The 26,658-nt window shown below is 38.9% G+C and overlaps 1 protein-coding gene across 4 annotated transcripts in view; it reads right to left on the reverse strand.

The window, feature by feature from the left end:
* Positions 1–26,658, reverse strand: part of UMAD1 (UBAP1-MVB12-associated (UMA) domain containing 1) — a 242,159-nt gene that overhangs the window by 192,892 nt on the left and 22,609 nt on the right. For all 4 annotated transcript variants that reach the window (XM_029233183.1, XM_029233186.1, XM_029233185.1 and 1 more), the window contains one exon: positions 25,021–25,120. In XM_029233183.1, the coding sequence (XP_029089016.1) occupies positions 25,021–25,102 (82 nt within the window). In that variant the 5' untranslated portion in view covers positions 25,103–25,120. The remainder of the gene's footprint in view (positions 1–25,020; positions 25,121–26,658) is intronic.

Genomic DNA, 26,658 nt, shown 5'->3' on the forward strand with positions numbered 1-26,658 from the left:
TTAGACAAAACTCTAATTCAGAAAGACACATGCACCCCAATGTTCATAGCAACACTATGTAAAAGAGCCAAGACATGGAAGCAACCTGAATGTCCATCGAGAGATGAATGGATAAAGAAGATGTGGAGAGGAGCTTCAAGATGGCGGAAGACTAAGACGCGGAGATCACCTTCCTCCCCACAGATACATCAGAAATACATGTACACGTGCAACAACTCCTACAGAACACCTACTGAACGCTGGCAGAAGACCTCAGACCTCCCCAAAGGCAAGAAACTCCCCACGTACTGGGTAGGCCAAAAGAAAAAACTGAGACAAAAGAATAGGGATGGAACCTGCACCAGTGGGAAGGAGCTGTGAAGGAGGAAAGGTTTCTACACACTAGGAAGCCCCTTCTCACGCGGAGACTGCGGGTGGTGGAGCGGGGGAGCTTCGGGGCCACAGAGGAGAGCACAGCAACAGGGGTGCGGAGGGCAAAGTAGAGAGACTCCCGCACAGAGGATCGGTGCCGACCGGCACTCAGCAGCCCGAGAGGCTTGTCTGCTCACCCGCGGGGTGGGCGGGGGCTGGGAGCTGAGGCTCAGGCTTTGGTCGGAGCCCAGGGAGAGGGCTGGGGATGGCTGCGTGAACACAGCCTGAAGAGGCTAGTGCGCCACAGCTAGCTGGGTGGGAGTCCGGGGAAAGGTGTGGAACTGCCGAAGAGGCAAGAGACATTTTCTTGCCTCTCTGTTTCCTGGTGCCCGAGGAGAGGGGATTAAGAGCGCCTAAAGGAGCTCCAGAGATAGGCGCGAGCCACAGCTATCAGCGCGGAGCCCAGGGACGGGCATGAGACGCTAAGGCTGCTGCTGCTGCCACCAAGAAGCCTGTGTGCGAGCACAGGTCACTCTCCACACCTCCCTTCCGGGGAGCCTGTGCAGCCCGCCACTGCCAGGGTCCTGTGATCCAGGGACAACTTCCCCGGGAGAACGCACGGCGCGCCTCAGGCTAGTGCAACGTCACGCCGGCCTCTGCTGCTGCAGGCTCGCCCTGCGTACCCCTCCCTCCCTCCCTCCCGGCCTGAGAGAGGCAGAGCCTCCGAAGCAGCTGCTCCTTTAACCCCGTCCTATCTGAGCGGAAACAGAGGCCCTGAGGCGACCTACACGCAGAGGCGGTTCCATATCCAAAGCTGAACTTCAGGAGCTGTGCGAACAAAGAAGAGAAACGGAAATCTCTCCCAGCAGCGTCAGAAGCAGCAGATTATATCTCCACAATCAACTTGATGGGCCCTGCATCTGTGGAATACCTGAATAGACAACAAATCATCCCAAATTAAAAGAGGTGACCTTCGAAAGCAACGATATATATATATTTTTCCCTTTTCTCTTTTTGTGAATGTGTATGCTTCTGTGTGTGATTTTGTCTGTATAGCTTTGCTTTTACCATTTGTCATAGGGTGCTGTCTGTCCGTTTTTTTTGTTTGTTTTTGTTTTTTTTTAGTATAGTGTTTAGCGCTTGTTATCACTGGTGGATTTGTTTTTTGGTTTGGTTGCTCTCTTCTTTGTTTCTTTTTTTTCATTACTTAAAAAATTTTTTTAATAATTATTTTTTTATTTCAATAAGTTTATTTTACTTTATTTTATCTTATTTCTTTTTTCCTCCCTTTTATTCTGAGCCGTGTGGATGACAGGCGATTGGTGCTCCAGCAAGACATCAGGGCTGTGCCTCTGAGGTGGGACGGCCAAGTTCAGGACATTGGTCCACAAGAGACCTCCCAGCTCCACGTAATATAAACCAGCGAAAGTCTCCCAGAGATCTCCATCTCAACACCAAGACCCAGCTCCACTCAACGACCAGTAAGCTACAGTGCTGGACACCCTATGCCAAACAACTAGCAAGACAGGAACATAACCCCACCCATTAGCAGAGAGGCTGCCTAAAATCATAATAAGTCAACAGACACCCCAAAACACACCACCAGACGTGGACCTGCCCACCAGAAAGACAAGATCCAGCCTCATCCACCAGAACACAGGCACTGGTCCCCTCCACCAGGAAGCCTGTGCAACCCACCGAAACAGCCTTAGCCACTGGGGGCAGACACCAAAAACAACGGTAACGACGAACCTGCAGCCTGCGATAAGGAGACCCCAAACACAGTAATTTAAGCAAAATGAGAAGACAGAGAAACAAACAGCAGATGAAGGAGCAAGGTTACCCACCAGACCTAACAAATGAAGAGGAAATAGGCAGTCTACCTGAAAAAGAATTCAGAATAATGATAGTAAAGATGATCCAAAAACTTGGAAAAAGAAAGGAGAAAATACAAGAAACGTTTAACAAGGACCTACAAGAACTAACGAGCAAACAGTGATGAACAACACAATAAATGAAACTAAAAATTCTCTAGAAGGGATCAGTAGGAGAATAACTGAGGCAGAAAAATGGATAAGTGACCTGGAAGATAAAATAGTGGAAATAACTACTGCAGAACAGAATAAAGAAAAGAGAATGAAAAGAATTGAAGACAGTCTCAGAGACCTCTGGAACAACATTAAATGCACCAACATTCGAATTATACAGGTCCCAGGAGAAAAAAAGAAAAAGAAAGGGACTGAGAAAATATTTGAAGAGACTATAGTTGAAAACTTCCCTAATATGGGAAAGGAAATAGTTAATCAAGTCCAGGAAGCACAGAGAGTCCCATACAGGATAAATTCAAGGAGAAACACGCCAAGACACATATTAATCAAACTATCAAAAATTAATTACAAAGAAAGAATATTAAAAGCAGCAAGAAAAAACAACAAATAACATACAAGGGAATCCTCATAAGGTTAACAGCCGATCCTTCAGCAGAAACTCTGCAAGCCAGAAGGGAGTGACAGGACATATTTAAAGTGATGAAGGGGAAAAACCTACAACCAAGATTACTCTACCCACCAAGGATCTCATTCAGCTTTGACGGACAAATTAAAACCTTTACAGACAAGCAAAAGCTAAGAGAATACAGCACCACCAAACCAGCTATACAAAAAATGCTAAAGGAACTTCTCTAGGCAGGAAACACAAGTGAAGGAAAAGACCTACAATAACAAACGCAAAACAATTAAGAAAATGGTAATAGGGACATACATATCGATAATTACCTTAAGTGTAAATGGGTTAAATGCTCCAACCAAAAGACATAGACTGGCTGAATGGATACAAAAACAAGACCCATATATATGCTGTCTGCAGGACACCCACTTCAGACCTAGGGACACATACAGACTGAAAGCGAGGGGATGGAAAAAGATATTCCATGCAAATGGAATTCAAAAGAAAGCTGAAGTAGCAATTCTCATATCAGACAAAACAGACTTTAAAACAAAGACTATTACAAGAGACAAAGAAGGACACTACATAATGATCAAGGGATCAATCCAAGAAGATGATATAACAATTATAAATATTTATGCACCCAACACAGGAACACCTCAATACATAAGGCAAATACTAACAGCCATAAAAGGGGAAAACGACAGTAACACAATCATACTAGGGGACTATAACACCCCACTTTCACCAATGGACAGATCATCCAAAATGAGAAAAAATAAGGAAACACAAGCTTTAAATGATACATTAAACAAGATGGACTTGATTGATATTTATAGGACATTCCATCCAAGAACAACAGAATACACTTTCTTCTCAAGTTCTCATGGAACATTCTCCAGGATAGGTCATATCTTGGGTCACAAATCAAGCCTTGGTAAATTTAAGAAAATTTAAATCATATCAAGTATCTTTTCTGACCACAACACCATGAGACTAGATATCAATCACAGGAAAAAAATCTGTAAAAACTACAAACACATGGAGGCTAAACAATACACTACTTAATAACCAAGAGACCACTGAAGAAATCAAAGAGGAAATCTAAAAACACCTAGAAACAAATGACAATGAAAACATGATGACCCAAAACCTAAGAGATGCAGCAAAAGCAGTTCTAAGAGGGAAGTTTATAGCAATATAATCCTACCTCAAGAAACAAGAAACATCTCAAATAAACAACCTAACCTTACATCTAAAGCAATTAGAGAAAGAAGAACCAAAAAAACCCCAAAGTTAGCAGAAGGAAAGAAATCAAAAATCCGATCAGAAATAATTGAAAGAGAAATGAAGGAACGATAGCAAAGATCAATAAAACTAAAAGCTGGTTCTTTGAAAAGATAAACAAAGTTGATAAACCATTAGCCAGACTTATCAAGAAAAAAAGGGAGAAGACTCAAATCAATAGAATTAGAAATGAAAAAGGACAAGTGAAAACTGATACTGCAGAAATACAAAGGATCATAAGAGATTACTACAAGCAACTATATGCCAATAAAATGGACAACCTGGAAGAAATGGACAAATTCTTAGAAAAGCACAACCTGCCAAGACTGAACCAGGAAGAAACAGAAAATATGAACAGACCAGTCACAATCACTGAAGTTGAAACTGTGATTAAAAATCTTCCAACAACAAAAAAAAAACCCAGGACCAGATGGCTTCAGAGGTGAACTCTATCAAACATTTAGAGAAGAGCTAACACCTATCCTTCTCAAACTCTTCCAAAATATAGCAGAGGGAGGAACACTCCCAAACTCATTCTACGAGGCCACCATCGCCCTGATACCAAAACCAGACAAAGATGTCACAAAGAAAGAAAACTACAGGCCAATGTCACTGATGAACATAGATGCAAAAGTCCTCAACAAAATACTAGCAAACAGAATCCAACAGCACATTAAAAGGATCATACACCAGGATCAAGTGGGGTTTATCCCAGGAATGCAAGGATTCTTCAGTACATGCAAATCAATCAATGTGATACACCATACTAACAAATTGAAGGAGAAAAACCATATGATCATAGCAATAGATGCAGAGAAAGCTTTCGACAAAATTCAACACCCATTTATGATAAAAACCCTCCAGAAAGTAGGCATAGAGGGAACTTTCCTCAACATAATAAAGACCATATATGACAAACCCACAGCAAACATCGTTCTCAACGGTGAAAAACTGAAACCATTTCCACTAAGATCAGGAACAAGACAAGGTTGACCACCCACCCTCACGACTATTATTCACCATAGTTTTGGAAGTTTTAGCCACAGCAATCAGAGAAGGAAAGGAAATAAAATGAATCCAAATCGGAAAAGAAGAAGTAAAGCTGTCACTGTTTGCAGATGACATGATACTATACATAGAGGATCCTAAAGATGCTACCAGAAAACTACTAGAGCTAATCAATGAATTTGGTAAAGTAGCAGGATATAAAATTAATGCACAGAAATCTCTTGCATTCCTATACACTAATGATGAATAATCTGAAAGAGATATTAAGAAAACACTCCCGTTTACCATGGCAACAAAAAGAATAAAATATCTAGGACTAAACCTACCTAAGGAGACTAAAGACCTGTATGCAGATAATTTAAGACACTGATGAAAGAAATTAAAGATGATACAAATAGATGGAGAGATATACCATGTTCTTGGATTTGAAGAATCAACATTGTGAAAATGACTATACTACCCAAAGCAATCTACAGGTTCAATGCAATCCCTATAAAACTACCACTGGCATTTTTCACAGAACTAGAACAAAAAATTTCACAATTTGTATGGAAACACAAAAGACCCCGAATAGCCAAAGCAATCTTGAGAACGAAAAACAGAGCTGGAGGAATAAGGCTCCCTGACTTCACACTATACTACAAAGCCACAGTAATCAAGACAGTATGGTACTGGCACAAAAACAGAAATGTAGATCAATGGAACAGGACAGAAAGCCCAGAGATAAACCCACTCACATATGGTCACCTTATCTTTGATAAAGGAGGCAAAAATATACAGTGGAGAAAAGACTGCCTATTGAAAAAGTGGTGCTGGGAAAACTGGACTCCTAAATGTAAAAGAATGAAATTAGAACACTCCCTAACACCATACACGAAAATAAACTCAAAATGGATTAAAGACCTAAATGTAAGGTCAGACACTAACAAACTCTTAGAGGAAAACATAGGCAGAACATTCTATGACATAAATCACAGCAAGATCCTTTTTGACCCTCCTCCTAGAGAAATAGAAATAAAAACAAAAGTAAACAAATGGGACCTAATGAAACTTCAAAGCTTTTGCACAGCAAAGGAAACCATAAACAAGACGAAAAGACAACCCTCAGAATGGGAGAAAATACTTGCAAATGAAGCAACTGACAAAGGATTAATCTCCAAAATTTACAAGCAGTTCATGCTACTCAATATCAAAAAACCAAACAACCCAATGCAAAAATGGGCAGAAGACCTAAATAGAAATTTCTCCAAAGAAGATATACAGATTGCCAACAAACACATGAAAGGATATTCAACATCACTAATCATTAGAGAAATGCAAATCAAAACTACAATGAGGTATCACCTCACACCAGTCAGAATGGCCATCATCAAAAAATCTACAAACGATAAATGCTGGAGAGGGTGTGAAGAAAAGGGAACCCTCTTGCTCTGTTGGTGGGAATGTAAATTGATACAGCCACTATGGAGAATGGTATGGAGGTTCCTTTGAAAACTAAAAATAGAACTACCATACGACCCAGCAATCTCACTACTGGGCATATACCCTGAGAAAATCATAATTCAAAAATAGTCATGTACCAAAATTTTCATTGCAGCTCCATTTACAATAGCCAGGACATGGAAGCAACCTAAGTGTCCATCAACAGATGAATGGATAAAGAAGATGTGGCACACATATACAATGGACTATTACTCAGCAATAAAAAGGAATGAAACTGAGTTATTTGTAGTGAGGTGGAAGGACCTAGAGAGTGTCATACAGAGTGAAGTAAGTCAGAAAGAGAAAAACAAATACTGTATGATACTGTATGCTAACACATATATATGGAATCTAAAAAAAAAAAAAAAAAAGCTCATGAAGAACCTAGGGGCAAGACAGGAATAAAGGCGCAGACCTACTAGAGAATGAACGTGAGGATACAGGGAAGGGGAAGGGTGAGCTGGGACAAAGTGAGAGAGTGGCATGGACATATATACACTATCAAATGTAAAACAGATAGCTAGTGGGAAGCAGCCACATAGCACAGGGAGATAAGCTCGGTGCTTTGTGGCCACCTAGAGGGGTGGGATAGGGAGGGTGGGAGGGAGGGAGACACAAGAGGGAAGAGATATGGGGATATATGTATATGTATAAGCGATTCACTTTGTTATAAAGCAGAAACTAACACACCATTTTAAAGCAATTATACTCCAATAAAGATGTTAAAAAACAAAAAAAGCTGTGATAGTTATATACAATGGATTATTACTCAGCCATAAAAAGGAATGAAATAATGTCATTTGCACCAAGATGGATGCAACTAGAGATTATCATAAGTGAAGTAAGCCAGACAGAGGAAGCAAACATCATATGATATCACATATGTGGAATTTAAAATATGATACAAATGAACCTATCTATGAAACAGAAACAGACTCATGGACATAGAGAACAGACTCGTGTTGCCAGGGGGAAGGGGGCTGGGGGAGGGATGGAGTAGGAGGAGTTTGGGGTTAGTAGATGCAAAATATTACTTACAGAATGGATAAACAACAAGGTCATACTGTATAGCACAGGGAACTATATTCAGTATCCTGTGATAAACCATAACGGAAAAGAATATTTTAAAAAGGAATGTATATATGTGTATAACTGAATCACTTTTCTGTACAGCAGAAATTACACAGCATTGTAAATCAACTATACTTCAATGTAAAAAAATGTGCCAAGGAGTAGACTACACAAAATTAAACAGGGTACAAGTTTGTGCAATCCACTAAAAATTACATGGTTTCCATAAGTGATTTTTAAAATACAGTGAAATTTCATCTTAAAATTGACCTTAATGTTTGAAGGATGCCTCCTGATACACTGGAAATTCTGGTTTCATAAAGGTATTTAGGGAATAAAAGAATTATCAACATCCAGGAAAACAGGAGAGAGAAACTGAAATAAGTTGGTGAACGCCTTTTCCCAATACATTTTTTCCTCTAAGAAATGCTATAAAGTATTAAGTTACTGCAAAATGAATGAAAAGTTGAAGATGATACTATACTCTGGCCTTAAATCTACTAAAATAATATTTATAATTATTAATATAAATATTTTAGGAGAAACTAACAGTATTTATATTTACTTGATCAGTGTTTGGTGAATTGGAAACAAGAAGCACAATGAAATTTCAGTAGTAAGAGTAAAATGCACTTCCGCTTTTCGGAGAACTTGTTTTCATGAGAGAGTCAAGAATTCAGGGACATACATCTTTGAGGCTCTTTTTTGACTTTGGGGTTATACAAGTAATATATATTAATTGCAATAAATGTAAGTAATCAAATTAGGCAAATATAAATAGTCAAAAGGAAGAAAAAATTAAATCACCTGTAATCATAAGGTCCATAGGTAAATAAATGATTTTCCTTTCAAAGGTTTTTTAAGCATATAAAATATATATATAACAAAAAGGTTTATGCTCAACATGCCACCTTATAAACTGCATTTGTTTACATTTTGATGATAAATTACTAAAAGTGGAATTTCTAAGGCAAAGGGGATCTACTTCTTTAAAGCTTCTGATACATATTGCCCATCTGTCTTCCAGAAAGATTGTGCAAATATAAATTCCCACCAGCTGGAGGCAGGCTGGTGCACACAGCACTCAATAGATTTGCATGTTTTTCCTAGGCTTTCACCCAATGTAACTCTTCTCTCTTGGAATGTATTTTTCCTCCTATTGCTACCTCTTGGTCCTTATAAAAAATAAGATTTTCAACATCACTTCTACCAGCACCAATTTTATCTCGATTCCTGCCTACATTGTTTTACTAGTGGAAACTATACCCCCCAGTTGCCCTCCATCACCACAGGGCCTCCTCTGCTTGCTGACCAGCTGTTTGCCGGAATGAAGAAAGATAGTGATATGTGTGAGGGAAGTGCAGAAATAAGGAACAAAGTCCTCGGCTTCCTTCACAGAACAGAATCCTAGGGATACAGTGGGATAACTGCCAAGTTCTATGTTCTTAAGATGTAGGTCTCAACATACTGTACCATGTGCAGAAGATTAGCTAGTTTTTTCTCAGTCTCACTGCATCCCAGATTCTGGCATTAAGCTGTCTGTCACCCTTACATTTTCGTATGGTTATAAATTTTTCCTTCTGTTTTCAGGACTATTTTAATAAAAGACTACTCAGGGCTAAATTGGGGCTATTAGCCACATAAAATTTCAACTAAAAAAAATCTTCAGACTGACTTTTGGTTGGCAGCTGGTGGACCAATTTCTTGCCCTCCTGAAAAATAACTCAATGTATCAGAAAGCACTTCAGTACTATCAATTTATTCCAACAGAGATTAGAATAAATTGAGGGATGTGTCAGTCTCCTTAAATACATAGAACCCAAAAGGTATCACTAAAATGTTAAGCTATTAAAAACAAACCAAAACTTTAGAGATAAAAATCTAATTGACTCTCTCATTCACCACATGAGGAATCTGTGCCCTAGTAAAGCGATTTGAACTGCATAAGCTGAGAAAGAAAATCAGCATCAGAGTTATGTTCTCCTTCAAAATGTAATCTCTTCTCACAGTGAAGGTCGTGAAGTGCCTGATAGTCAAAATGCTCTTTGCAGAACATGATGAAACACTGGTATTTCAAACTCTACCACACAAACTATAATTTTAAACAATATTTTATGCTTAGTTATTCTAAGTTTAAATTGCCATTAATGTTCAATTTATTTTATTTTAGGCTATAAAAAAGAATATAAAACCATGACTATGACTACAGATGTTCAAAGAACAAAACAGCTATAGAAGTAAATATGATTGTCTGTTGGTGAGTTATTCCTTAAATAACCCCTTTGCTCCTTATTCATACAAGTTATCTGCCTAATACCTGCTTTTAAACTTAATGTTGGCTCTTTCCCCAATTTAAGAAACATTTCAGAATGAAAAACCTAAAATTCCATCAGCTTCTTTTTTCTGAATAACTGTGAAAAGACCACCATTATCCAGTTTTGGCGGTGTAAGACCTCTGCCCAGCTCCAGGAAGGTTCACAAGGAACACAACTTGAGAAATACAGGTTTGTACCACGCTGAGCTCCCACATGCTTCAAGGTCCTGTAACCTTGGAGACCTAAAAGGAGCTGCACTCCTTTAGGGAATGGAAAACGTTTTAGTATATCTGAACTGAGAATATTAAAATATAACAGGTAGAAATCATAATTGAATTTTTATGGTGGTAAATTTAACCCAACTTTAGTAATAAAAAGATGCCCACAGGCTAGAAAGGCATTTATATCTCACTGTGAAGGGAATGCTTTTACCATAATTGGTTCATATCATAATTTGGTATTTTATATAAGGCAGATTCTATACTCTATTTACCTTCCTTTCTTTCCTTAAGCAAAAGAATATACATACTTCAAGGTATTCTGAATATACAACTTTCAATTATAAATATTTACATATGAGGCTATTTAGAATTATCCCTAAGATCTCCTTCCAGCCCTAAAAATTATATGCTGCCTCACTCCCACACTTTAATAGCAGAATGTTATAAATTATAAATCGTAGTGCAATTTATAATTTTAAAATGTAAACATTTAAAAATAAGATGAATGAAATTTTTACTATTGCCTTTAAAAACTCTGGTTTAAAAACTGATGTATTGAGTATAATTAATGTGCAATTCAAGTAAAAATATAATAGGTATTGGTTTTAAACTTTAAAAAATGACTTTAGAACTATTTGGGATGATAAAAGGAAACAGACATTTTAATTTTTCTCCCAATTTTCCATGTTTAAAAAAAGGATTATGGTTTCACTTATTGCCTTCAGCATTTTTGAGAATGGTACATTTCTAAATCTGTAACACATAAAGATATATGAGTCATATAGGTGAGTTTCTGTAAGTCAATATTACAATAAGTTTAAGACCATATTCTCATTAGAAGGACTGCTGACAATAAAATACCTGGTTCGTATTAGAAAGGAACTGCCTACGTAATGTCCGTAACCCATTCCTGAAAACTGGATATGTAGGAAAATGTGCCAGGGAGCCTATTCCTCATTACTTCAGATAGGACAAATTACAACGTGTGACACATCAATCTAAACCTACCAACCAATTTCTTAAAGTATAACTAAAACACAATAAAATGCCTATGTATTGATATAAGCAGCAAATAATGATGTTACTATGTTAAACTCCTCTCCTGATCACCAAACAATTATTACAGTTGTTCACCAGTTGCTTTGTAGCGGAAGCCTGGCCTCCTTTGGCACCAGCAATATCCAGGGTGCACATCCTTCTGCTGCCACTAGGCGGGCCTTTCGAAATGTTTACATATGACTCTGGCAATCTAGTCATTTCATTTGAAATGTTGCTCAAGATTATGTTCACACACTGTTTTGTTAAAAACAGTGAGTTTTGTAAGACATAAATATAAACTTTGCCTATATATACATCAACTGAAGAACTTGATTGAGATATATATATATAATGAAGTCTGGACAATAAACTGGACAATAAGAGGGGCCCTACCAAAAAAGATATCCAGGAGGATGTAGCATTACAAGCACCCTTGTCAAACATCAGTCCAGACATTTTCAGCTGCAAGTAACAGAAGTCTATCTAAAAGTGGCTTAAGCTTTAACCAAGGAACTTATTATCTCACCTAACAAGAAGCCCAGAGGTCAACAGTTCCCAGGCTAGTAAATCTATCAGTTCAGCAGTGTCATCATGGACCACGCTGCTTCCTCATTTTATTCTGCCATCTTCAACATTTTCCCTCTGTCTTAGGTTACCTCCCCTCAGCAAAGATAGCAACAATGGATGTAACCTCATCAGGCATTTCATCCAGATAAAACAGCTACCAGGGAAGGGGTGGCTGTCTCTGCAGTATCTGCCTATGAGCCCTTCATGTCCAGTTAGTCAGAATTGTCACAGGTGCCCATTCTGAAACCAACTGCTGGCAAGGTGGACTGGGCCACCCTGACTGGTTGAGACAAATCAGAACTGCCCTCCCACAGCTAGGAAGAAAGCCAGCATCTCTTGAATCATGTGATCATGCAGCAGAAGGTGAATACTTTGAAGTGTGGAAGGAGGGGGAATGGATTTGGGGTAGGCAAATCTGCTCCTAATGCTTAATTCACTTTGCATTAATACAATAACTAAAATTTGTGTAATTTGTCCAGGTGATGGGTGACATAAGTTAAACACAGATATATTTTCACTGGAAAAACACCTTAACAGGAGACATTACCAAGTTTTCTAACCAAATAGTAAATGATTTAGAAGTCATTCCAAAACATTTTAACAATCAGTGGATGGAGGATATACTTTATGGAAGTCCTTGTGCTGGTTATTATGTAAGATACACAGCAGACGAGCGATCTGTAAGGTTACCATCCAAGTGGCAAAACATTTTTAAAAAGTTTAAATAACATTATGAAACGATAATCTAGCAGCTGCTACAATGTACTATGTAATTAAGAAGTAAATAAATGATAGGAGAAAATGTACACTATGAGATCAAAGACAGAGCTATCTAGAAACTGTAGACAGCAAAAGACAAAATTTCACGTGGGATCTGACTGCAGGAGGGTATGGACAAAGTGAAGCAGGCCGGGCGCTCTGCACACAGGACACACTGGGCCCTGGGCCTGGGAGCAGCAAAATATCCTGGTTAGAACACTGAGAGGTCCATGCAGAGGCAAACCATCATTACTAATTACTGATCACACGTTTAATATAACAAGTAAAAAGGTGCCCCAACCACAGTCTGGGATCTATACATACCCATTATCATCTGCCTATTTTTCAGTTTTTTAAATGAAAAAACTAACTGCAGCACCATGTCCTGAATGCATCACTGAAAAAGTATGCAAGTATACTCACACCAGGTTGATACTGTTAAGACATTAGTTTGACAATGTCAAACTAATGAACTGTCTGGGACCATCACGGTACAAGTCATTCTATCAAATATCTTAAGTGTTTGATGTTATTGTTTTGTACTGTTACTTCACTTCTATTTTTGTATCTCTTGTGATGTAGATTGTAACCTCCTTACAGACATCACTCATCTGCTGTGTATCTTACCTAGTGGTAATTATTCCCTAATTTTTATTTAGCTGCTCAGAAGTCATCCTATTTTCTGAAGCCAAACTAGTAAAGGTGGCCAATGGTGTGTAACCTGCCTCTGACAATGACTATGCTATCTCTGGCATTAAACTAAAAATACCCTACAATCCCATAGCCCAAGTGGCTAGTAAACGTCAGTATTCATAGCAACATCTAGAAAAGTGGTTATTTAACCTTTTTAGGGTCACAGATCTTTGAGAATCTGATGAAATTCAGAGACCCTTCTCACCCCAAAATGCAAATACAATATTTTGCCTATAATTTCAGGAGGCTTACAGATCACTCCACTCAGGCTCTCAAACTCATCATGGCTAAGAACCCCTTAACATAGTGATAGCAACTGGGACGATCACTGGTTTTCACAGTTATCAGTTCCTTTAAGTAAGCAAGCCATCAACAAACTATTTTAAGGGTTACAGTTTTCCTTTGGTGCTGCCAAGCATATTTTCAGCTTGTGCATCAGGAAATAATAGATGCCAGAAATAAAAATAAGTCATTCCCTAAGTTTAGAGCTGAGCTATTTGACTTAGAATACTGAAAAATCTCAGAACAATGACAGCTTTAAGTCATTAATACTATGACGTAAGGCTTCAGTACAGTATACTTAATACATTTCATTAAAAATACCACACACACACATACATACACACACATGTATAGCCATAAACGTATATGCCATTTTTGATGGAAATACCAATTGTAGGGAATGAATCAGTTTCTAACTTAACTGATAACTAGAGTGTAGCAGCAATTCTCAATTCTTTAATAACGTTCCACTAGTTAATGCACACTTTAGACATTTCAGCTTTTAGTGGATATGAATGAACTTTCTGGTGCACTCATTGCAGAAGCACGCAGTGGCCTTCCAGTGGGAGTGGAGGAAAGACCTATATTGGGCACTCGTAGGGAACTTACCGTTCCCTTGCCTACAACATAAATTAAGGATCACAACATTCTCTCCAGCTAAACCTAGAGGCTGGCTCAGAATCATTGGCCCAGGCATTTCACTGAGCTGATCAGAATTAGCAAGTGAATTAAAACTTCTTAGTACTCACTTCTGTCTATGAAGAAGTCTGTGTAAAGTTCCCTCTCATTCTTCTTCTTTAAAATGCAATGAGGACTCCATAATGCTATTAACTTTTTATATGTAAGGAAAATGAGGCTGAAATGGTAAGTAGCCTGCTTGATCACACAGCAAGAAAATTATGGAACTTAGAATCCAAATATTATGATTTCCAGTTCAGCACGTACATTAGTTAGGGTTTGGTTCATCCGCAAATGACAAAATGTCAGTAGAGCAGTGGCTCCCACAGAACAGAAGTTTGCTCCTGTCTCACATAAGGGAGTTCTCACATCACAGGGCTGTTGTGGCAACTCCACAGTCTTTAAGGACCCAGGCTCTTCCCAGCTTATTCTTCAGTTACCTTCACAATGCAGTCTAGTCCTCATGGTCCAAGATGGCGGCTAGTCCGCTACCAAACCATCACATCCACACTCCAGGGTGAGCAAAGTTAGTGGCAGTGGAGAGATGGAAGGCACACACCAGCTGTGTTTTTAAAAGGTTCCCTAAAACCTGCAATACAACGTTTCTTCTTATATCACGCTGGCCAGAAACTTCATCAAAATTCCACGTCTAACTGCGAAATGGCCACATGGCAAGATAAAAATGCTATTAACTAAGAAAGAAAGATAAACAGATATTGAAGGACAACTAGTAGTTTCTGTCCCTATATCATGTTGAAACTAAAAGGTAGAAAAGGTGAAACTTGAGGTGTCTGACAAAATGACTTGCAGCACGATGGCCCCATACAGTTCAACTGTGTGTTGTTTCTGTCATATCCTGTCCATCAAGTATGAATATACAGGCACACCTTTTCAGTGATACATTCAGGAGATGATCACTGTTTTCATTAACAAATAATTCTCAACTGGATGAAATTGTTAAATTATCTCCATTTTTTTCAATTAATAAATTTCCAATAAAATAAAAACCAAAACACTACTTCACTGTTTTGAAATGGTCAGATATCTGATAGGTCATTACTGCCAATAGGATAAAATTCTAATATCTCGGAATGGCACACAGGCCCACTGAAAATCACCGTTCTAGACTCGTTCCTCATCAGTGGCCCGACATCTCCTCTCTCTCCTGAAGAACTTTTTACTGCCCCTGAATATGTCCCAGATTCCTCTGAATCTACATACTTTACACAGTCTGTCCCACTGCCTGAAAATGCTTTCTTCCCCTACCACACCTTATAAGAGAATTATTCCAACAATTCTCAAATATCAGCATGCATAAAAATCACCTGCATTGCTTTTTTTAAAAAATGCTGATTCTTAGGCTATAGTTTCAAAGATTCTGCTTTACTAGGTATGGGCCAGGCCCAGAATTCTGCAGCATTTTTACAAGGAGCAGAGTGCCCGAGACAGAGAAAGCGCTCAAGAATGTTGATGATTACTACAATAAGACCATCTTACACTAGTTTAAGATGTTTTTCTTCTGGATTAGTTTACTAAAGGATTAGTTTGCTATTATGAGGTAACACCATAATTCTATCATGATACGATGAAAGAATAAGACACATTTTCAGAAATCCACATTTGGAAAGATTACTGTGTGACCTAAATAAGAACTCTTCCCTTCGTAATATGTTTTGGTTGCATTCAATGGGAAAAAAAACAGATACCGAATAAGACAACCACTTAAATATAAAAGAATATTGTAGTATGATTAAGATTAGTAGGAAGACAATATTTAGGTCTTCCAATTCTATCTGAAATACTAGTAGAAATTGCAAAGCTCATACTGTACATTCTACTTAGAGTCTCATCCTCATTATTTATTTCCTCAACAGAATGAAATAAGAAGAGACTGTAAGTCAAAATATAAAAGCTATTCATCACAATTTTTCAGCTAAATAGTCTCAGATGTGGAAGATATGACATTACGAAAGCCTCTGAGTAAATATATAGGAAACCCATTTATGGAATATGGTGTGCACACTTAAAATTTTTCCCTACTGGTATTTTACTGAAGAAGTGCCTTCTAGGAAACAGTACCACAGTAAACCAGTCAACTACTGCCAAAAAGGTGTACTAAAAATCTGACTGCCTGATGGTTTCAGTTCAAAGAAAACATACCTCAGAATTGCTCTGAAGAGTTCACAGGTATTAATCTGTCAAATAATTTTACCTAAAGTCACTCTAGATGCCTTATGGCTAAAGACAAAAAGAGTCATAAGCCACTCGGAATTCATATTTATATAATTAACAAAATGCTTCTCAACTGCTTCATTGATTACAAAAATTTTTTTAAGTTTCCAAATATATTACTTTGAGAAACAAGATTTCATTCCTTAGAATTCTGAAGCTTTCTGCTCTTTATTTAATGTTTGAAAGGAAGTATGTTCAACCTAGAAATTTTGTGGTTTTATTTGCTTTTTTATTTGTTTACGGCTCAACTGCAGTGGAAGAGAAACTGTAACTTTGTATTTTTGTGAGGTCTTTTTCAAAGTGTCTTAACACATTATTTGATGGTATACAATTACTAAATTATAGAGAGTGAACTGCAGTGGTTCTCAGCCCTGCATGTACACAAGAACTATCTGGGGAACTCTGGAAAAAAAATACCAGTGTCTGGGCCAAACCCCAGGCCTGTCTAATCAGAATGTAGGGATGAGGCCCGCCCCAGCACCAGCATATTTTCAAAGTGCCCCCTAAATCACAAGAAGGTTAGATCCTCTGAGTTAGAGAGACAGATCCCTAATTTACATTTGAGTCAGCCGAGTCCACTGAGCCCCAATAAAGCATGAGTGACTTCCTCACAACTAATTGTGTTCAACAGAGGGCTCAGTTCTGCTTCTCAGCACAATGGACACCTCTCCCCTGCCCCACGAAGCTCCCTCTCACCCTGCACACTTAAGGAGACAAGGCAGGGTGGTACACCCCACACAGAACAGCCAGGCCTTAATGGTTTCACTTCTGAATGCTGCTAGATTAACAGGTGAACCAGAATTAGGAATCAACGAATGTGAAAATTCTGTCAATTCTACCCATTAGACACATGACTTCACATTTCTTATTGGGAAAATAAACAGCTGCATGATGAAGTTAGTTGAAAAATCCTGGCACACCTCCTTTAGAACTGAAAGGTCAAGGGTAAAAACACAAAGATTGCCAAGTAAATTCACTGCAATTTGAGTTTTTCTGGATATCACAATACATGGGTAAAGAGTTATTAATAGGGTCAGTTGCTTTTTTAATCCATAAACGCCATTTTTTTAAAGATTCATTATACTTCTGTTGTAAGAATGGGGAGTAAAAATAGAAAGCACATGGTGAAAATCTGTTTACTTTTTGTCCTTGTTGTTTTAATTAAAGCCTTCAGTCCTAGAAAGAATCAAAGTGACTTACTGTCCCTTATGTAAATTTTTATTATACACAGCTAGATTTCCACTTTTAAATAAAGGAAAGAGTACAGAGATGAAGAGATTACCTAAAAAGTTCCATTTAAAAATGTGATAGTTTAACTTTAGTGTGTATACATGGTTTGACTGATACCCACGATGAGGAATTCAGTAGGAGACAATCTTAAAAATAACCGACTATTTCCCAAAATCTCATTTATCATTTAAACTGGAAAACAGAAGGTGAGACTAAAGTACATATTTCAATATCAATACTTAAAAGATGAAATCCAAGCCACTGTGAATTACTAAATTCTGATTCTAAAGTCAATCAGTTTTACAAAATAATTAGCTTAATGGAAACTAGAAGTTCTTATGCCCTACTTTAAGAAGCAAGTGCATATTCTGAAAAACACAATAAATTTCAGCTGTACTATAACCCCATTCCTTTAATCTATATAATAGTGTTTGTCCAATTTCATTCTGCGTGCTCCAGAGTTATATTCAGTATCTGGTCACCAATGTTAGTGAACACACAACAGTAATCCAAATTATTCTTTTTCATTTTATTTTCCATGGGTTTTTCCTGTCGCTGTTATTTTTCCTTTTTTTCCTTCTTTCTTTTTTTTTTTGCTGTAATATAATAAGCTAGTTCATGCCTTTCTCTTAGTTTTGGAAAGTTATATACCAACATCTAGGCAACAGATACCCTTTTTCCTAATTTAAAATAACTATGAGGTTGCATACTACAGTAGGAAATTTGTAATCAACCTAAAGATAATGTCTTAAAAGTACAATTAAACATGTCATAACAGAAGAAAACCCTGGTAATTACAAATAGTACCAGCCTTTCTGGGGTTTTAAACAGTAGTGTAAGACTAAGAAAAATCGCCACCCAGTGATGCAAATGAAAACTGCAATTTGTTTTTGTGTAAAATGAGTACCCTAGAGGATTACTACAACTTCATTACTGAATGAAAGAATAGTACCTTCTTATGAGACTAGAAACTAGTTACCAGGGAAAGGATGTTTTTCTACAAGGCTTTTTTTTTTTCCTTATTATTATTCAGCATGTTCGACATTTTACAAAGGCTAAAAGCTTTGCAAACCTTTACGGGGAAAAAGCTTTCTGTCCATAAGTGAGCTAAATGTGTACAAGCAGCCCAGATATTCCTATTATCAATAAAAGTGTCCAGGCTCTGCCTGGACCCTCAATTTCAAGTCATGGGGTGTTGACTTCAGCAACTCAGCAATGCCATCTAATAACTGTGACCTAAAACTTATTTGTGTTAAGCAGGAAGGCTTGCCTAGGGGAAGAGGTATGCTCAAGGTGGGAAAAATGATTTATACTTTTAACAACATAATTTAACCTTTTTAGAAATACATTATAAAGGCCAAGTAAGATGATAATCTAACAAATTCTATAGAATCCATATTGATAAGAAGTTTTTGGTATAAATATAATCTAAGTCTTTACTTAGTTGTATCATTTAGAAGTTAATAAACACACAAAAACACTTATATACACTTATTTTCCTGCAATGTATCTATTGTACATAAGAACAAAGAAAGCTATGTGGATACATGATAACCAAAACACACCTGTCAAAGTATGGGGTCATGTTAATAAAAGTGTTTCATATCTACCATTTGACCTACTTGGTACTTTTCAAAATATTTTACACAGTATGCTCTGAGACTAAGCAGATACTATATATGTCAATATAGAACCATATGATAAAAAAAGCAACTTAGAACAAATCAGTTTCTAAAAAAAAAGAGGTTGCCATCATGTTTTTTAAGATAATTAACTATATTCCTAATAATTTATCCTGACTTTTATCAGTCAGTTCAGTTAAGGCCTTAACTGCTGAAGGATATTTTACTAATTAAACAATGTATAGTTGTCCTTAGGTTTCTGTAGTACCCCTATACTAAAATCTGCAGCAGCTCAAGTCCCTTTTATAAAACGGCATATATGTGCATGTAACCTATGCATATCCTCCTGTATACTTTAAGTCATTTCTAGATTACTTATCATACCTAATACAATGTAAATGCTATGTAAATAGTTGCTAGGCATATAGCAAATTCAAGTTTTGCTTTTTGTGGAACATTCTGGGGTTTTTTTTCTTTCAATATTTTCAATCTGAAGTTCGTTGAATCCACAGATGCAGAATCTGTTGATATAGAGGGCTGACTATATACCATCTTCCAACCTCAACTTCATTAAGGAGATTAGAGTTTTATGCAATAGTTTTAAATATTTAAAATATTAAATAGTGAAAAGTTTGGGGCAGCCAAAATTAAAGCCAAACTTTATGAATAATAATACAACCAACCCTCTTTTATTAAAAATAAATAAATAAACAAAAAAGCACAGCACTTTGTCTTTTAAAAATTAATGAACACAATTTAAATTTTTTTAAAGGAGCTTAAAATGTCACTAACGTCTTAAATTTTAAAATGATAATATGACCTTTTTTTTTTAAGTGATGGAGGGCTTTCCTGGTGGCGCAGTGGTTAAGAATCCGCCTGCCAATGCAGGGAACACAGGTTTGAGCCCGGGGCCAGGAAGATCCCACAGGTCGCGAAGCAACTAAGCCTGTGCGCATGACTACTGAACATGTGCGCATGACTACTGAGTCTGTGCTCTAGAACCCGCGAGCCACAATTACTGAGCCCGTGCGCCACAACTACTGAAGACCGTGCGCCTAGAGCCCCGTGCTCCGCAACAAGAGAAGCCACCGCAATGAGAAGCCCGCGCACCGCAACAAAGAGTAGTCCCCACTCGCTGCAACTAGAGAAAGTCCGCCCGCAGCAACAAAGACCGAATGCAGACAAAAAATAAATAAATTTATTTTAAAAAAAAAAACGATGGATACCTTAGTGGTTAAGAGGACAGGCTCTGAAGTCAGAATGCCTGGGCTCACTCCAGATCTGCTCTATGTAAGCTAGAGGAACTAGCTCTAGCTTTTTAGTCCTCCCCTGTATGTGGAGATAACACCACCACTTCACTCACATGGTTGTTCTTAGCACATTACACACATTAACTCATTTAATCACCTCAGTAACCCTATTGGGTTGGTACTGTTATCATGCTCATTTTCTAGATAAGTTAAATGACACCCAGGAGGTTTTGTAACTTCCCCAAATGATGAAGGGTATCAGATATACCAACCCAAAATGCCACTTTGGCATAAGAATTATTTTGAGCCAAAGGCACTTGAAAAATAGCAGATGCAGGAAGGGCACTCTGACCTCCCCTTTTCTTCCTGAAAGCAGGAGATAAAAAAAAAGAAAAGAAAAGAAACCTATGGAAAATGCCAGGAAGAAAGAAACTTTCTTACCACCAGAGATGGAGAGTCAGGGGCAAGAGAACTCCACAAAATCAGAGCCTGTTAAAATAACCCTCATCTTCCTTTAGTATCCCCACATATTTTAGTTACTTTTCCACAACTGCCTCTTTGCTCAACCTGGTATATGAGAACCTAGGTTTGGCCACCTCTTTAGGTCTTCATTCTCCTGTGGGGGCCCCCATGTACATGTAAAAATCCTTATGCTTTTCTTCTGTTCATCTGTCCTACGTCTATTTAATTCTCAGGCCCAGCCAGAGACCCTAAGAGGCAAGAGGTAAAGTTTTGCCTCCCTTACAAGGGAAACTCCAGTAAATTGTAGAGCCAGGATATAAACCCAAGGGGTCTGGCTCAAGTCAGCATTCTACCTGCAACTCACTGTAGAGTCTCTGCGGTGCTCCTGAGAAAAAAGGGAGATGGTGTTACTGATGAAAAAAGAAGAACAGAGGAAGTGAGAACCCAGACATGATGCTGACTGACAGCATCAAAACTTCAAGAGAGTAACTAAGATCAGAACAGTAGGTACACAAGGATTTTTCATGGGAAATGGTAGAGGGCAGTGGAGCTTTGCACCTGGGAAAAAATAACACTAACCAGAGACAAGCATCAGCAGACATGGCAGCTGAAGGACCAGAAGCCTTCAGCCAACATTTGCGAGTCTGCTCTTGCTTGGATCATCTGAATGAGGGTGTTCTACCAGCGGCACCTGAAATTAAATCACAATCCTGGGACTGGGAGGTAAGTGATGCCTCACCATGATTTCCCAACCACAAGACTATGGTACAGGAGTCAACACCAATCCCGCTTAGTCGAAGATGGCCCTAGGAAAACCCCCTCAAAATACGGCATGTGAGCTTTTGGGAAAATGCACCATTATAGCTTAGATATATCAGATGGAGCAGCTGGGACATGAAAGCATATGAGTAATTAATTGCTAGAAATTCCCTCAAGCATTAGCAAATTTGGACATTTCTGTCTTCTGAGGCTCAGTTAAAGACCACTTCTTAAACGAGTCTTTCCTAGGAAGGAAAGGTCCGTAACAGAAGCTTCACAGGCTAAGGCAGAATACCATGGAAACGGGGCCCCTGTTGGGGTAGTTATAAGACAGGCAGTGAAACATCCTCATGTTACAAGCTACCAGACATTGAAGGAGATTTTAGAGAGAGCAGCACCAGGGGTTTTTTCAGTTGTGGTTAAAAGTTGTCTCTGTAATGCTGCAAAGTGGCAGGCCACAGAGCCAGAGAGGTGAAGAAGACGTATCGAGAGTTCACGAAGTCCAGCTGTAGAAGCTGTATGTGCTCTCAGACATGTCAGTGCACTAGACTCACAGCCTTTGAATGCCTATTTGATAACAGAGAGAATAAGGTGGATTTCTAATCATGAAACAACAGAAAAGAGCACAGTTCTCTGCACATGTGTTGAGATTACAGAGGTGTTCTAAAATGAAGAATACAGAAAAGAGTTTGGAAAACCAGGCTTTGCTGAAGCAAATTTCTGAAAGAATTTATTGTGAAACTCCTGAGGAGGCAGAAACTATACAGGAGACTAGAGGCATCCCTGAAGTTTTTCTGTTAGTGGGGCTAATTTAGCAGGTAAAAGGGAAGCAACACTGGCAGCGTTTGAAACAGAAGTTGGGGTTGACAGAGCCAGTTCTGACTTAGAAGGCAAGGCACAATTTCCTGACACTGTAAGAAGGGCCAGAGAAGCAGTTGTGCCCATGGCACCCCACTTTATCCCAGTCAGGAGGCTCCCCAGAAAAACCACCAACCCTGGTCCGACTATGCCCCACTACTTTACCTCAGACGTAGGGGATCTGGTCAGAGAGAAAGTAACTCTGACCACTCTAGTTACTGCCCCTGTCCCAGGCCACAGGAAGCAGATACAGAAAAACACACAGGCCTGCCAGAATTTGACTGTGGAAAAGATGGGATATTCTACGGTAACATTCAGCCATGAGAAAAACTCTCTTCCGGTCTCCCAGAGATTAAGGCCAAGAAACAGAAGAGGGCCAGAGGGGTAAAATCCTTGCATCCTTACTGTGAGAGACCAGATCCTAAAGGGAAGGGCTCAAGAGGCAGAGACCCACCCACCCACCCTTCTGAATGTGTGGGGTCAGAGGCCGAGAGGGCCTAAGCTGAAGGTTCAGGATTACCCATAAACCCAAGGAGCCATCTTCTACTCCTCAAGACACGCAGACCATCTGCCAATGCCAAGGGACTCTGGGATGACTGGGCCAAGATAAAGACAGAAGAGATAGGAAACCAGAATCTGGAAAGGGAGACACCTGAGAAGCATCGCCAGAAGCAAACACTCTATGAGTTCATGCAAATCCTCTCAGAGAAGGAGCTGAAGTTGGCAGGAGGAAATCCAGAGTAGAAGAGGATGCGTTTCACAAGGGGACACTGGGCTTTGGTTCCTCCTCACCACCCTGTTGGTAGAGAACTGCTGGGAAGAACTATCTAAAGACTGCAAATCTCTTCCTTGGGGGAAAGACACAATGACATGAAGGAAATGTTATTTTTCAGAATTCCCCTTGGGAAGAGCATAGTATTTGGTTGAAAGAAATATTTTTTAAAGCCACTAAAATCTTTTTTTGTGTGTGTGGTACGCGGGCCTCTCACTGTTGTGGCCTCTCCCGTTGCGGAGCACAGGCTCCGGACGCGCAGGCTCAGCGGCCATGGCTCACGGGCCCAGCCGCTCCACGGCGTGTGGGATCCTCCCGGACCGGGGCACGAACCCGTGTCCCCTACATCGGCAGGCGGACTCTCAACCACTGTGCCACCAGGGAAGCCCCACTAAAATTTTAATAACTAGCAGGTATTAATTTTATAATAGAAGATAAACTAGTCTTAACATTTAGGAGACACTATTTAACATGTTTAGATTTAAAAGTGTACTTCAACACTGTTGCTGGGAATGTAAATTGGTGTAGCCACTATGGAAATAGAACTATCATATGATCCAGCAATCCCACTCCTGGTTATATATACAGAAAAAAATGAAAACACTAATTCAAAAAGATACATGCACCCCAAAGCTCATAGCAGCACTATTTAAATAGCCAAGACACAGAAATAACCCAAGTGCCCATTAACAGACGACTGGACTAAGAACATGAAGTATATAAATACACACACACATATATATATACATACACACACACACACACACACACACACACAAAGGACTATTACTCAGCCATAAAAAAGAATGAAATTCTGCTATTTGCAACATATATGGACCTGGAGAGTAAATATTATGCTTAGTGAAATAAGGCAGACAGAGAAAAACAAATACTGTACATCACTTACATGTGGAATCTAAAAAGTAATACAAATGAATGTATATGCAAAACAGAAACAGACTCACAGATACTGAAAACAAACTAGTGGTTACCAAAAATGAGAGAGAAGGGAAGAGGCAAATTAGGGGTATGGGATTAAGAGATACAAACTACTATATATAAAAAAGATAAGCAATAAGGACATACTGTACAGCACAGGGAATTATAGCCATTATCTTGTAATAACTTTGAATGGAGTATAGGCTACAAAAATATTGAATCACCATGCTGTACACCTGAAAGTTATTACAATATTGTAAACTATACTTCAATAAAAGAAATAAATGTACCTCGTTCAGCAACTATTTATTGGATGCCTGATTTAATTTTTGATGCTAATTTAAGAAGCAAGGCTTGGTGCCATTTATAAAACAGAAATTGAATTTATCAAGGATTCATCAAGACTTCTGCTTTTTCATAATTAAAAAGGTTGACTAGCTTATTGGATAGAAAAAATAGGATGATTTTACAAATTGAATTTGAAGGACACATCCAAACCAACGTACTGTATAAGAAGAGTCTGACTTGATGACAATTTTTTAAGTGATTGATGACCTATATTTTTATAGATTTCATATACATAAACTAACCCTGGAATTAATAGGAAAATGTTTAAAAATCAATCATATACTTTTCAAGTAATCTTTTAAAGGAAAAATAATTCATCTAATTATGATATTGTTTCCTAAAAAGACTCACCTAAAAGGACAAATCCATCTGCTTCTCTCTCTGGTACCAAGGGCTTTTTAGATTCCGGGGGCTTTCTGAAGAAGTGAAACATTGCTGCTTCCTCTGTTACCTGAAATAGAAACACTATATAATAACAAATTCAGATGAAACCATAAAACTCTTACCCTTCTTAGTAAAAAGCCAAATACAGGGACTTCCCTGGTGGTCCAGTGGTTAAGAATCCGCCCTCCAATGCAGGGGACATGGGTTCGATCCCTAGTCAGGGAACTAAGATCCCACATGCTGCAGGGCAATTAAGCCTGTACACTGCAACTACTGAGCTCACATGCTCTAGAGTCCGTGCACCAACAGCTAGAGGGCCTGCGTGCTGCAACTACTGAGTCCATGTGCTCTGGAGCCTGCGCATCACAATTGGAGAGAACAAAGAGCCCTCGCTGCATTGAAAGATCTCACGTTGCTGCAACTGAGACTCAATGCAGCCAAATAAATTTTAAAAGCCAAATATAAAGATATCACAATAATTACTTTTAGGAATTCTATTCCCAAACTGAAGAACACAAGCCCTCTCTAGGTGTCAGAAGACAAAACCAGAAATTAAGAAGCATGGACTTCCAGTTTGAAATACTGTGTTCATCCTCTCAATTTCTGAACATGCAGGAAATAACCCAAGAAATCTCTACAAGTAAAACTAAAGTCAACAGATAACACCAGAATCTGGAAGGATCTCACTAGCCATAAATTGGACACTGGACCATGGAAAGGGGGAAAAAAAAACCAAACCCGGTCCAGGTTTCTTGTCATGCCATAACTACCTTAAGCCTCATGAAATTAAGGCCACCTGAAAAAAGAAAAGAAGGCACTACAAACGCCCTCTAGAGTTGGTTATCTGATTCAGACACTCAAGGACTGTATTCATTGTAAAATTGTAGCCAAATGTAAATTCCCATCAGTGCAAGTATCTGTGTTGGTGAGATTATTGTGCACTACCCCCAACACACACACACATACACACCCTCTCTCCTCTGTGTCCTCCCATCTTTGTACATTCAGCTTTGTACACTCAGGCAGGGCAACAACTCTTAGAAAACAACTGGGAAGGAAGTTGAAGGAAACTTGGGAGGACATATCACGTTCTGAGTTGCTGTAAGTAAAGCAATATAAGAGATAGCAAAGAGGGCTTCCCTGGTGGCGCAGTGGTTGAGAGTCCCGATGCAGGGGACACGGGTTCGTGCCCCGGTCCGGGAAGATCCCACATGCCGCGGAGCGGCTGGGCCCGTGAGCCATGGCCGCTGAGCCTACGCGTCCGGAGCCTGTGCTCTGCAACGGGAGAGGCCACAACGGTGACAGGCCCGCGTACCGCAAAAAAAAAAAAGAGAGACAGCAAAGAAAAGTTCCTGGTGGCAACAAGTGCCCCACATTTCAGTTTCATATATTCCACCCACCAGAAAATCAAGCAGGGAGGGTAAGTAAATATTTTATCTGAGCAAGATACTTCTAGAAACTGAGAATTGCACCAGGATTTGTGTAGGTCAACCTGCCCTGAGTTGTAGATCGGAGTGGATGGTAAAAGAGCCAATTTGTTGACAGAAAACACATCTAGCAGGTTTCACTTTTTAAAAGAAAAAAAAATGGAGAAGAAAAACACAA

This window comes from Monodon monoceros, unplaced genomic scaffold (genome assembly GCF_005190385.1).
Source record: "Monodon monoceros isolate NGI ecotype Baffin Bay Population unplaced genomic scaffold, NGI_Narwhal_1 Super_Scaffold_2, whole genome shotgun sequence".
Lineage (NCBI taxonomy): Eukaryota > Metazoa > Chordata > Mammalia > Artiodactyla > Monodontidae > Monodon > Monodon monoceros.